Raw genomic sequence first — 14,944 nt, 5'->3', positions numbered from 1 at the left:
CTTTTTACATTAACAGAATCCCTGGGAGCAATCTGCAGAAGAGAGTATGAAATATTAGTAGAGATAAAATGAAAGGCTGTCCTTGGTACAATCATATCATCACACCAAGGCGTTCTGGCAGCAGTCCTCCTAGTCTAAGAACATGTGGGGACTCAGACACTAATGCATTAAATAAATTCTAAAAGCAACTTTTCTTGGGTCCTCAAATGACAAAATCTTCTCAAAATTCTTATACTGATACTATATTTTGTCAATTTGTTGTTTTAAAAATGGCCTTTACATGTGGCTCAACACAGAGATGTAATACTGACTGTGGTACTCTGCAGAAGAGCAGAAAGTGGGCCCTGGCTGGGGGGAGGAGTGGATGGAATCAAGAGCCCTTCATCTTTGCTCCTGGAATCAGGCTGAAATAACAGTTTTATCTCTTGCTCCAGAAAAAAGTAGTATAAGCACGTCCTCGAAGTGAGTGTCTTGGTGTTACCAAGCATGTGATTTATGATGCTTTAGTCTCTAGATCCCAGATGGGACACGTCTAGGCATCCCTCAGGGCCTTGGGTCGATCAGGTTCTTCTTGCCCCGGGCATGGTTGTCTGGGGTGACGCATGAAAGGACAGAGAAGATCAGGATGTAGGTGTGCAGGCTAGACTGTTGACTTATTAGTAGTAATAGCGAGTGCTGCTGCCTGTAAAAAATCCAACATTGTGGACATGAGGAGAAAATGGGTCAGGCTCTTATTGGAGTCACAAATCTAAAGAAGCTTTTTCTCATGAAAGTCTGTGATTCAGTATCTGCAGAGACTTTAATAACCTACTCACCATTATTTCCACTTAGATCGCCTTATGAGCAGGAAGAAAGGAGCAATTTAGGGTTCAGTAAAAAGCACATCTGTTTGACTGATAATGTCATGGTTGTTGTGATCATACTTAAAAACATGCTAGTACTTTTATGGTGTGTGCACCTCTCAGCTTTTTATAGGCTCTGTGACATCATAAATCAAAACATCTATGTACAATGACCACAGGACCACTGATAAAGTGCTCTAAGAGTCCTTCCTTTTACTCTGATGTATGCTTGTAAACCCCCTCCTCATTCTTCACTTAAAGTCAAACAACCCAACTGTGAACATGATGCTCTGAGATGAAGGACAACTGACTATCACCATTCTCTCCCCACCCTGACCTTCTCATCCATAAGCTGAAGGTAAAGTTGCTCATCTGATTGTGGACAAAACTCCATGAAAGGAGAAAAAGCTTACTTCTTAATCTCATCTTCTACTGCATTGACTCCCTCAGTTTGTGGATTCTGGAATTTGTTGGTGGCGCTTCCAAAGTCACACAGGACATAGTGGCCTCGGTCATGCAAGAGGATGTTTTCAACCTGAAAAACATTCCCCAACCACCCATTCCAAGATATCATTTAGTAATGCACGTGAAAATTTGGTTTCACAGTCACATAAATAAACGTTTTATTTCTGGCAGTCTCATTAATGTGCACAGGAAAGTTATTCCTCTCCAAGTATCTCAACAGGGGTCATCCCAAGTGGAACACAGGAGATGCAGAGTAAGAGGGAAAAGTGGGTGGAGAGGGCAAAAAGAGGAAACTCCACGGTGGGGGATGCAAGAGTGCCATTTTTGTAAATTTCAGCCACATTTCTCACCTCTGCAGAAACCATCCTCATACTTTCAAGCCTCTGACCTGTGCCTTTGCTCTTGCTCTTCTTTTAGGCCAGGATGCCCTCCACAACCCCACCTCCTTAGCCAACTATCAAAATCTCATTTCAAACCCCAGTTCAAATGCCATGTCCTTTTTGAAACTTTCAGGCTCCCACTCAGATAAAATGTCACTCTTTCCCTATTGTCCTTCAGTATTTCATTCTCTCATGATGTGAATTACTTCACTTGGACCTTATAAGTACTTATATAAATGTCTTTACTACACTAGGTTAGGATATTCAGAATTAATATTGCTTATGTTTCAGTTACTTCTCAATGTGATAAAATGTCTGGGGATAAATGGGCAGTTTTCCTGTTAATGTATTGCCCTAATTTTTTAAATAAATGAATTCTTTGGGCAGTGAGTTAGGAGTTCTAGGCAGCAGGGAGCTTATAAAGCCCCAAATCTAGAGAAATCCCTGGTATCAAAGGACTCTACAAATGAAATGACAACTCCAAAATAGCGGGCACCATGTACTCAAGGTGTACTGATTTTGGGTCTAGGTGAACTGAGCTGACTAGTATGCCGGAGGACAGACCTGGCTATGTGTGGGCAGTAAAATGGCAGCCAAACAATCTTGTTAGGCCATTAAGACTATAGTCTCCATTGTCTTTTGCCTTCAGCCTTCCAAAGACTGATCACCTTTGGAAAACAAAGGCAAGAGTAGACTATAAAATAGTCTACTCTGAAAGATAAGCTCCTTAAAGATAAGCATCTTCTTGTAATCATATTCTTGGTCTTCTCTACCTAGTGCCTAACACAATGCTTGGTATAAAAAATGTATGTTGAATGGAATAAACCAAAAAACACTGTGTAGGTGTGTGCATGTGTGTGCAAACCTGGTGTGTCAGGCGCAAGATAGGAGCCACCAAATATCCAGGCCGTACTACTGTACTACTACTGATTCTTTTAAAAACAACTGGTCAATTATAATAGTCACTAATTTCTATACTTGTTTCTATACTTTCTTTTAATTCTTCTAAGAATTACATTAAGTATATTTTATAGTCTATATCTGCCAATTCCAATATTTGAAGTCTCTGCTGCCAACTGATTCTGCAGTTTATTGTTTCTTACTCCTACTAAACCTTGCTTATGGTGGTGTTGTGAGGAGCTTTTTGTTTTTGTTAACTTACATTCCCTGGAACTTAATCTGTAAAAAGCTTGTAAGATCTGGGTTTAAAGTCTATTGTTCTTCCAGAGAGGATATACTGGTGTAGCTGGGGGCACTACTACCCTGGAATCACTTTAATCTATAATTTTGACCGTGGAATTTCCAGCCACATAGGTAGTTTGAACTACAGCCATCAACCTGCACAGGTATGTTCTATGATGAACAATTCTTAAGCATAGGGTTATGAAAGATTAGGAGAGATTCATTCCTTTGAGATAAGGCTGAGGCACGCAAATATTTCCATCATCTATGTCTTTTTTATAAAGCTCACCAGTTTAATCTATTTACACAAAGTGACACAGTCAAGCTTCCTGAGCATATACACACTTTAGGAATTTAAAATAATTCCAACAAAACAACGCTAATGTTTTCAATCTAATTTAGAGGTTATAAAAATAACAGCCATCATTTTCTGAGCTTTATTATTGCCAGTACTACTGTACTCAGCATTTTACATGGATTATCCCACTACATCCTCATAATCCCAATATGATTATTATCCTTCTCTCACAGATGGAGAAAATGAGGCTCAGAGTGATTAAGTCACTTGCTAAATGTCACACAGCCAATAGTTGGTACAGCTGGGAAGTGAACCTAAACAACCTCACTCTAGAAAGGATAGGCAATTATATTCCTGCTACAGGAAGCAGGTTAGAAGCAGAGCAATTACTCAAGGCCCCCATCCTTACTTCCAACTACAGTAGGGACGACAATACTTGTCTAATGCATTGGGTGCAAGCTTAAGGACAGGACTTTCTTGGTGCTTTATGTTCAGAAATGCCCCCACAATAGAAATCTAGTGAATAAGGAATGAAGTGTCTAAACACTAGCCAGGCTGATTTGGTCGATGTCTCCTAAGCATTCCATACACAACCTAATTTGTCCTTTTATTCAATTGCTCCTTTTATTCAACTGCTCATTCTCCACTCCAGTTGTAACTCCTCAGAAAAACCTTTCACAACCAGTTCACAAAATCTACAGAACTTACTGTCAATAGCAGAGGCTGCCAAAGGCCTTCAGGCCAAATCAAACCATGCCCACTTGTTACTTACCCTAAAGTTTATGGCTGCTTTTGAGCTCTGACAGCAGAGTGAGCAGTTATGACAGACTTAAAATATTTATTATCTGGCCCTTTGTAAATAAATTTTGCCAACCTTTGGTAGGTAATAATCACTGATAATTATTTACAATTTGGCAATGTTTCTTTCACTGTGGGTTGGTATTTAACTTCTTATGTATTTATGCTTGTCTTCCCAAGTAAGAATACAAAACTTTAGAGAAAAGGGCACTGTGTTATGCCTGTGCATCTCCCATAACACCTTGTCCAGTGCTGTACACACACCAGGGACCCTTAAATGTTGCCGATGAAATCACTTATTCAGCATCATTCAGCAACAATCTTCCTCCTCGGCCTCATGCACCTGGCAGGGCTCATATAAAACCATGCTTCTCCTATTGTATGTGTGCACTCCCTTTCTGAATCAGTTTCTACACTTCTAATGCTGGAATGTACATCTAGAAAAGCTGTTATACCATACATTTATCAAAGAAACATGTTTCACACAAAGGATAAATGCTTGAGGCAATGGTAGATATCCTACTCATCCTGATGTGATTATTACACATTGCATGCCAGTATCAAAATGTCTCATATAACTCCTATATACACCCATTACGTACCCACAAAAATTAAAAACTAAAAAACAAAAGAAACACGTTTCAACTCCTACTATATGCCAAGAACTTTTCTAGGCTCTAGGGATAAGGCTGTGAACACAACAAGGTCTATCCTCTCACAGAGCTTACAGTCCAACTGGGGATAAGAAGAAAATAATTATACTTGCCTGGTAGTGATAAATATTATGACAAGAATACAGCAGGTGAATGTATGTAAGGTGAAGAGGAATGCTATTTTAAATAGTATAGTCAGGGAAGGTCTCTCCAAGGGGAACAGAGACCTGGATGAAGAAGGAGCAGCCATGTGCCATCTGGGGAAAGAGCATTCCAAGCAGAAAACAGTAGCACAAAGGCCCTGAGATGGGAGTGTGCCTGAAGGGTCTGAGGCACAGAGGCAGGCCACTGTGGCTGGAATAGTGCTGTGCATAGCACCGGTACTGCAAAGAAAGCTGAAAACATGGGAAAGGACCTATTATGAACCACTGCTGTCAGGAAAGGGGAGACAAGACAATGTGGAGCCATGGAGGAAGTGAAGGACTTACAAAAGTGAAACTAATAACAGGAACAAAGCATAGAAACCAGAGTGATAATAACAGTAGCAACTAACAGCACTTATTAAGTGCCAGACACTGCTCCACACGCTTTCACCTAGAGTATTTCATATAATCCTTACAAAGCCTTATTGTCTCCCTTAATAGATTAGAAAAAAGAGGCCAGAGAAGTTACCTAACTTGTCTGAGGTCACAGGATAGTAGGGCAGGATTTAGGCTCAGGCCACCGGACTGCCAGGACCACACCCTCACCCACCGTGCTGATGTGCATTGTGCAATTAAGGGGGATGGACAGTTGAGATTGGCGAGGAAGGAGGAAGGAGAAAGGGAGAGGACCAGAGAAGCACACAGACAGCAGACTGAGGAAGGGCACTTGGGCGCCATTCAGCATTTTTCTCAGGTCAGCAGCACATGAAGACAACCATTTTATGAAAATTAGCTTGGCAAAATTGAGGGAGAAGAAAAGAAGGAAGCCAACAAGGGCAGGTACAACAGTCTGGGTGTGAGATGACTAGGGCAGGGTATAGAGAAAAATCAACAGGGATGGAAGTAAGCAGGTGTGAATAGATTATATGAGATTAAGAAGGTAGAAACCCAACTAGACAGTCGTACACCACCTTCTGAAAGCTTCAGAGAATTTGCATAGGGACTTTGTTTTTGGCAAAGTCCCTTAGGGTGAAGCTCAAGATTGTTTACCACTGCTTACAATCCCGAACCTTTCCATTCTTTGAGAGTGCGATACTGCTGACCCCATTTCCCAGCCTCTCAGCTTAAGAGTGCAATTGAAGTTGTCACTGTCAAACTCTGCTTACAGCTTTAGCAAAAAGATCTAAGAGGCTACCTCCTACTGACCTCTTCATCTCAATATTATTCCAAACAGGTATGGCATTAGGCATTTCACTCAGAGAATGTATTGCCACTGCAAAATTTGAAGGATTAGATGAATGCAGGTTTTCAAACCTGTGTTTCTAAAAACGGGACAAGAATCTTCATCCTATTATACTTCATGAGATCAAAATCTCTATTCTAACAAAGGAGACATCTATGACTCTTTCGACATGAATGTGCATGTTAAGCCTTAACCCTTTCTTCTCCTTTCTTAAGTGCTTGGACAAATAGCATGGTATAATACAACAGAATAAAACGGGAGTGAAAAACCGTGGTCTCCGTTCTGGTTTGATCACTCAACTACCTGTGCAGGTCACAGCCTTTCTGTGCGGAGGTTTCCTCACTGGTAAAGAAGAGGGCTGGCTTAGGTGACCTTCCCAGATCTACAACAACATGATCTGCAATACTGATCTTTATCTTTCTCAGAGAAATGAAAATTTAAAATGGGGAAAATGATTAAAGTGTTAAAATAATGTATTAGAGGAGAGATCTTCAATATAGAACAGCGCTTCTGCTATGGTTGTTTTTAGAACATAAGCTGCTTAAGGACAGTGACCACTTTCAGTTTATTTCCTCTGTCACTGGAAAGAAAGGCTGCACAGGCAGTAGGGAGGGCAAGGGGGCTTTCCTCAGTTCTGCATGTGAACCAGCAGACCCACAGGCAGAGTGGCGCTGGCTCCACAAGGCCCGAAGTAGGCCTGGCCCGTGCTCTTTCCCTCATCCTATTAACTTTTATTCACAGTGGCACCTTCTCACCAAATGGAAATCCTGCTCACAGAGAAGCAACTAGCATTTTCTCTGGAAAACAGGAAAATAGAGAACTCTTTGGCCCTGACTACTGCTAGGACTGTGGTGGCTGGTTCTCACAGTGACATGGAGCTCAGAGTCGCTAAGACTATGTGATGCAACGACAGAGCCAGGGTGAACAGGAGCACTTGGGGAAGCTGCAGATGCAGCAGACAACTGTAACTGCCCACCGCGGACATACTAGCAGACAGCAATAAAATCTAACGTGCTAATGAAAGCATCTAGATGGCATCGAGTGTAAGATCTGGGGAGTCAATGACTAAAAACAACAGCGACCAGGACTTCTCTGCAACAATCACAATCCAGGCCTCTTCCCACGGTCCCTATATCCAAGGTAAAGGAGAAAGAGTCTCCTGAACCACAGTGAACAAATTGGCAGCATGCCTGATGATCTTCAATATTGATGAAAACACAACCACAGAGTCCAATACAATCAGCTCTCCTTATCTGCAGGTTTCACATCTCCCTCCATGCAACCAACCATGCATCAAAACCCACAGACAAGGGGGGACAATTGTGTGTATTCTCCACCTACAGATGGTTGAATCTGCAGATGTGGAACATCAGATACAGAAGGCCAACTACTGTGTGTCCAGCATTGCGCTGCCTCCCTCTTAGGAGCACTGAGGTGCAAGGGGTAAAGCACTGAGGGCTGGCTGGGGAATGAAGTCTGGTAACCTCACTCTAGCCTTTCATTCCAGTTTGCTCCGCATTCCCCTGCTGAAACATCTTGTGGGCTGTTCAGTGCAGTGAAGGAAGAGGCTGGGGCCCGCTGCCTTAGCCCTCCCACCGACCTACTCAGCATCCCAGGCAAGACATTGAGCTCTGTCTCCAGGGCCCCATCACTGGGTGATGCTGACCCAGCACCTCACTGTAGCACAGGGAATGTCACCAGGCAGTGCTATCCTGGTAACTACGTAAGCTGGACAGGTGTTATTTACTGGTATGACATGACTATCATTCAGGCTTCATTTAATCCAGTAAGTGTTTAAAAATCAATATAAAGAGGGCTGGGCATGGTGGCCCATGCCTATAATCCCAGCACTTTGGGAGGCCAAGGCAGGCGGATCACTTGAGGTCAAGAGTTCAAGACCAGTCTTGCTAACATGGTGAAACCCCGTCTCTACTAAAAATACAAAAATTAGCCACGCGTGGTGGCGGGCACCAGTAATCCCAGCTACTCGGGAGGCTGAGGCAAGAGAATCGCTTGAACCCAGGAAGTGACAGCTGTAGTGAGCCGAGATTGTGCCACTGCACTACAGCCTGGGCAAGAGAGCAAGACTTCATCTCAAAAAAAACCAAAAAACAAAGTTAATATAAAGGAAGACTCTGAGAACATGGGAATATTACTTTCTAAAAGGATCCTCTGTGTCCCTCTGCTCTTTCCCTTGTCCTCACCTCTGAGCCCTTTCAGGCATTTACCATGCCAGGGATGTGCGCCTAGAGATTGACAAGCACTCCCTCATTCAACCTCACCACCACCCTAACAGAGCAGGCACTGTTAGCTCCACTTTACAGATGATGAAACTCAGGCTCGGAGAGGCTAGTGATTTGAGAAGAAAGCCAAGGAGCCTGGAAAGGAGGAGCTGGGGGGAAGACACCGTCATAGAGGTCAAGGGAGAGACAGTCACAAAGGAGCCAGAAGCCACAGGGGGAATAAGACAGGGACTGGAAAATGTTCTCTGCATTTGGCAACACGGAGGAAGCTGCCTATGCTCACCTCTCACAGCACTTGTAATTCCGTCAGTATGAGTCACACGGTGGTGCAGAGTCAGAGTTCACAGGATGAACTCTAACCCCATTTGACATGGAAGGGGTGCAGAACGGGGCTACAGAGAGGCAAAAGGTCACATGGATCATAAGAGCGGTGCCCACCAGCCACATTTCTCCCCTATTTCTATGCCTCTCACACTCTTCTCCAAGGCAGGCAGCAAGGCCAGGGGTCAGGTCCTTAAGTTTTGGTACCACTGCCTGTTCTGAAATACACGCTAACAGGATTTAAACAAAAATTTTACTCATTGTTAAAGGCAACTAGGAATAGTGTCAATACATATTCAGAGCAATGCCTGTGGTCACTCTAGCCTGGTCTGCAACTGGCCACACACTGGAGCTCCGACCCACCTTCTCATCCCCACACACCTTGCTGTTCCCTTCTGCAGGGAGCCCTCTGGCTCTGCTCTCTACCCAGAATGTTCATCCTCTCTGTGACCACTTACTTCCTATCAGGCCTTCAAAATCCCACTTTTCCAGAAAATTCCAATCATCACTGCCTGATCTCACTATCTGGCCATACATTAAACCCCTTGATTATCTTCTATTCATCATTTTCTTCTATAGAGTTTTATATTTCATCTATTTCTGTTTCAAGTCTAAATATTTCATTGGTATCTTCTTACCAACAATACTTTGAATATCTTGAGGGTAGGAACAATGTTATATTTGTCCCATCCCCACAGAATTATGTACTTGTGCTATGCTAAGCTTATAATAAATATTCAACAACATGCATTCCCTGCCCCCCTTGCCTTTTTTTTTTTTTTTTTTTTTTGAGACAGAGTCTCGCTCTGTCACCCAGGCTGGAGTGTAGTGGCACAATCTCGGCTCACTGTAACCTCCGCCTCCTGGGTTCAAGCAATTCTTCTGCCTCAGCCTCCTAAGTAGCTGGGATTACAGGTGCCAGCCACCACACCCAGCTAATTTTTTGTATTTAGTAGAGATGGGGTTTCACCATGTTGGCCAGGCTGGTCTCGAACTCCTGACCACAGGTGATCCACCCGCCTCAGCCTCCCAAAGTGCTGGGATTATAGGCATGAGCCACCACGCCTGGTCACATTCCTCTATTTCTACTCAGAAAAAAAGGGCTGACTGTGCGCAGAGGTACACTACAGAAAGCTATCTAAGCCTTTGGGAGGTATATACTCATTCTCCTGTAAGCTAACTGCCTTAATATAGAAATGCCAGGATGTACCACTTCATACCCACTAGGATGGCTAAAACAAAAAAGGTCAATAACAAGTGTTGGTAAAGATGTGGAGAAACTGGAACCTTCACGTATTGCCGATGGACGTAAAATAGTGTGGCTACTTTGGAAAACAGTTTGAAGGGTCCTCAAAAAGTTAAACACAGAGCTACTATATGACCCCGCAATCTACCCCTAGGTATATACCTATAAGAATTCAAAACATATGTCCACACAAAAACTGGTACATGAATGTTCATAGCAGTGTTATTATTCATAATAGCCAAAAAGTGAAAACAACTCGAACGTTCATCAGTGAATGAATGGATAAACAAAATGTGGTACATCCATACAACAGAATATTATGAAACTACGAAAATGAAGTACTGATACATACTATAACATTGACAAACCTTGAAAACATTGTGCTAAGTGAAAAAGTCAGACAGAAGGGGTCACATATGATGATTCCATTTATATGAAATGTTCAGAACATGAAAATACAGAGACAGAAAGTAGATTAGGGGTTGCCAGGAGAGAGGGAAAGGGGAGAGAGAATAGGGACTGCTAATGGATACAGGGTTTCTTTTGGGGATGATGAAATGTTCTGGAATTAGATAGTAGCGATGGTTACACAACTTTGTAAGTATACTAGAAACTGCTGAATTTTATACTTCTTTTTTTTTTTTTTTTTGAGGCAGAGTCTCGCTCTGTTGCTCAGGCTGGAGTGCAGTGGCGTGATCTCCGCTCACTGCAACCCCTGCCTCCCAGGTGCAAGTGATTCTCATGCCTCCGCCTCCTGAGTACCTGGGACTATAGGCATGTGCTACTACGCCCGGCTAATTTTTTGTATTTTTAGTAGAGACGTGGTTTCGCCATGTTGGCCAGGCTGGTCTCAAACTCCTGATCTCAAGTGATCTGCCCGCCTTGGCCTCCTGAAGTGCTAGGATTATAGGCATGAGCCACCACGCCTGGCCTGAATTATATACTTTAAAGCAGTAAATTTTATAGTATGTGAATTATGTCTCAATTTTTTAAAAAAAGTTAAGAAATAAAAGAAATGCAGGTATGCTGCTTTATCCCAAAACCTTTAGAGTATACAAAAACCACCCAGTGTTCTTATTAAGATATGGCTTCTTGGGCTTCCCTGATGTCACTACCAAAATTTTGGCCCAAGAGATTCAGTGTGGAACCTACCAGCCTGCACTTAACAAGCATGCTAGGGGATGCTGATTCAAGTTATTAGCTATGAAGCATGTTTCCTGAAACACGGTAGAATGAAAAGAAATTGTAATTTAGAATCTGAAGGCTGGATTCAAATTCTGGCACTGTCCTTCCTAGTTATATGACTTTAGGCAAGTCACATAACCTCTCTGCTTCTTAGTTTCCTCAACTATAAAACGTAACAAAGAATGTCTCCCCCTGAAGAGACACTGTACATAAAATGTAGTAGAGTACATGGCACGGAATTGGTGCCCAATACATGCTAAGTTGAACCCTAACAAGGTGCCAATTCCATTCAACAAACACTGTCAAGTGACTACAACATGAAAGGCACAGTGCAAGGTGATGGCAATTAGGACAATTAAAAAAAATCAATTAGTTGATTTTGCAAAATATGAAATAAGACTTTAAAAACCAAGCATCATTGTTTACTAAGTATTTAAATTAAAAGTATTATTTTTCACAATCCTGAAAAAGTAGGGGGAGTATATCAGGAAAAACAAAAACAACACAGGCTCAGGCATGTGATAATTATAAAGAATTTCTGGAGGCTGCTTAAGTAATAAAACTTACACCTGTACTATACTTTTTCCTCTGTTATTTTCTCTCCTCAGGCAGAATATAAACATAAAAACAGGGACCATATCTTAAATTTCTCTCATATCCCCACAGTATCTACTCCATCCCTGGGGCAGACACAAAATATTGAGTAGAATGCCCGTAATGAAAGAGTGTGGTCTGTACCTTCAGGTCCCGGTGGATAATAGGAGTTTTGCACTGATGCAGGCGGGCAACAGCTTCACAGGTATCACAAAATATCTGGAGCACTTCATTCTCTGTAAAGCCTGTTTGCAGGCGCTGGTTCATCAGGTTTACCACCTGGCCACCTGAGGGGGTACGTACAGGGCAAAGGAGACGTTATAAACATTCGGACTTGTCATTTAGTCTAAGAGAATGAACGGCTGTCCAAAGAGAAGCAGTCTGGACTAAGGTAACAGAGCTGACCACTGACTGAGCCAGGATTAAAACCTAGTTGTCTTGACTCCCAGCTTGGGATTTGTTTTCTTATAATTCAGTGTCTCCTCTAATGCATCAAAAACAGTTTCTTTATTTTATAAAGCACCCCAGATGTGAGCTGCCCTCATTATGTCTTCGAGGTTAGTAGAACTGACAATATGGTCCTGCTTTAGTTGCCTGGTTATATTGTGTTCGTTGTGTATGAGACATGGCCACAGCCTCAACTTGCCATATCTTTTAGTAAGAATCAGATGGCACAATAGGTCCAGGGAGCAGGAAGAAGATGGTTTTATACTTTGAACTTCAAGAACAGCTTAGTCTCTCTGGCTTCACTGCTTACTGCTTGGCTTGCAGAAATGGTACCACCAACAATTAATCTCCAGGACCAAAAGATTGATGACCTCACTTACAACATTATCCAGATGCCTGGATGCTCCTACTGCCTGATCTCTAAACATTTTAGTATCCAAAAAGGAAATGAGCAGGAGGAAACAAACGGTCAAGTTCAAATTTGTTAGTACTTTAGGAAATCAGGTAAATAGTTAATACAGTAAGGGCTAAAATTACTGGTTAACATCACATTTTTGGGATTAGCAACATATTTAATTTATGGATAGTATCTTCTTTTTTTTGAGACAGAGTCTCACTCTGTTGCCAGGCTAGAGTGTAGTGGCGTGATCTCAGCTCACTGCAACCTCCACCTCCTGGGTTCAAGTGATTCTGCTGCCTCAGCCTCCCGAGTAGCTGGGACTACAGGTGCACACCACCATGCCCAGCTAATTTTTGTATTTTTAGTAGAAATAGGGTTTTACCATGTTAACCAAGATAGTCTCGATCTCTTGACCTCATGATCCACCCGCCTTGGCCTCCCAAAGTGCTGGGATTACAGGCATGAGCCACCGCGCCCGGCCTATGGATAGTATCTTAAGCGTAAGGAAAATGTTAATGGAACTAAGGGTGATTACAAAACACAGCACCAAACAGTAAGGCACTGACCTAAGCCAAACCTCCAAACAATGGTTATATAAAATGCAATTAACTCTGAAAAAAATTCATGCTACAGTCTGAATTTCCCAAGATAAATGTTTTTTTGAAACTTGAAGCTTTCAATGACTTTACTCCACTGTTAACAGCTGCATCATTTGAATATAGCCTCACCTTACTAGGAATTATAGCCTTAGAGTAGGGACAGGAGGGTCACTTCCATTAGACAAAAAGGATGCTTTTACCCCGTAACACATGAATGATGGCATGAGTGGGAAAGAGAACACACAAGTGAGGGAGTTGGGGAAGCTGCACTGTTTCTTTCATCCATCTGGAGTTGAGCCTTTATTATGTGCCTTCATCATTTGTTATAAAGCATCACAAAGAACATATTCATTCTCATTCTTACACATCCTCATTTACATACAAACACCAAACCTTCCCAAACCTAACAAAAATGGAGTTCTATATTATCTACATTTGTACCATTATAAGAATAACTAAGAGTTGACAGCAGACTGTATCCTTTAGTTTTCTCATCTGTCAAACCAGAACATATCATAGAGTGCAGTGCACATTAAGCGAAATGACCCCCCTAACCATGACAATCAAAATGCTAGAGAAATGACAGCTTAAGGGAATGGTTCATATACATACCTCTACAAAAGTCCATCAGAATGAGCACTTCCCATACATCACCGCTACTCACGTTGTTGATACTAGAATCAATGTAACCCACAATATTCTTGTGCCCTGAAAGGTCCCTCTGTGAACAAGAGAGGAGAAATATATTGTTAGTTTCACATGTCAATAGGACAGAATTAGCCAGTCAGTTCCATTAGCACAGATAATTTAAATACAGAGATGATACAGTGTTGACAGAGGAGACTAAGGAGCAAAGTCAAGAACAGGTTTCCAGTGGTCCCTGAGATTCACTGCTAGATCTTCAATAGCAATTCCATAACCCTACTAAACCAGAGCACACTCCAGAACCTAAATTCTAGAGTCAAATGCACAGAGTGCCTACTTGCTTACTGCATCAATGCTCCACGTAAACTAGAAGCAAAGACTCCCCTCTCCAGAAACACTGCAGGGGGTAAAGAGTAGAGAGACCGTATGAACTACTTAAATATGTGAACTTCTAATTAAGAAAAATAAAATTGATGTTTTTCCTGGTTGTAGGGGCAAAAATGAATTTAACTTGACTTTTAAATAGTTCGTACTGTTTTTTTCCTTTTGGGAAATCTACCAAAAAAAAAAAAAGCTATTTACAAAGTCTTGAAGGGACTACAATAGCATCCAGACCTAAGCATTTTGTTCGTAATCAGGCCTTTCAAGCCAACCAACTGGGATATAAGATGGGCATGTTTCCAGCTCTTCAGTTGGAACTGCATGTGATCTCTTAGGGCTGCTTGGATGAATTCATTCATCCAACCAACATTTGTTGAGCACCCCCTATGTGTCAGGACCCATCTAGGAACTGGAAGTGGCCTCACATTTTGGTATAGTCCTTTAAACATCTCCAGAGAGGCAGCTCTTTGTAATGATGATATTCAAAACCAAGTAATTAAGAAGTAAGTTGAGGAAAGAAAAAGAAGGCAAGCTGGGTGATATGATTTTTGCACAAATGCAAGGTAAGGTTTTATTTTTTAAACTACTTTTAATAAATTGTCTGCTTTTTGTTTCAAAAAGGTCAGGGGGAAGGAAAACATGTGGTCCCCTGAGAGTCACCATACAAACTTAGCAGTTTGGACTGTGAGAACAGAAACTACCACCACTCTAATTAGATTCAGCTGTTTACAGTGACAAACAAATTTCATAACAAAACAAGAGAAAACCCCACGGTATGAAGTGAATACACCTGAACCCTGGGCATCAAAGTTAAAACTCATTAGAGTCTTCCTCTGAGTGATGGATTGTGAATGACTATTGCCTCAGAAATGGTAGCTG

General features: G+C 41.9%; 1 protein-coding gene across 20 annotated transcripts in view; it reads right to left on the bottom strand.

Annotated features, from left to right (window-relative positions):
• AAK1 (AP2 associated kinase 1) overlaps nt 1-14,944 on the bottom strand; it is a 186,017-nt gene that overhangs the window by 72,779 nt on the left and 98,294 nt on the right. For all 20 annotated transcript variants that reach the window (XM_063789761.1, XM_063789756.1, XM_016948680.4 and 17 more), the window contains exons 4-6: nt 13,652-13,760; nt 11,738-11,880; nt 1,256-1,377 (exon numbers count right to left, since the gene is read on the bottom strand). In XM_063789761.1, the coding sequence (XP_063645831.1) occupies nt 1,256-1,377; nt 11,738-11,880; nt 13,652-13,760 (374 nt within the window). The remainder of the gene's footprint in view (nt 1-1,255; nt 1,378-11,737; nt 11,881-13,651; nt 13,761-14,944) is intronic.

The sequence above is a fragment of the Pan troglodytes genome, chromosome 12 (assembly GCF_028858775.2).
Source record: "Pan troglodytes isolate AG18354 chromosome 12, NHGRI_mPanTro3-v2.0_pri, whole genome shotgun sequence".
Taxonomy (NCBI): Eukaryota; Metazoa; Chordata; class Mammalia; order Primates; family Hominidae; genus Pan; species Pan troglodytes.
Note: the sequence above shows the minus strand (reverse complement) of the source record. Positions and strands in the feature narration are given on the sequence as shown.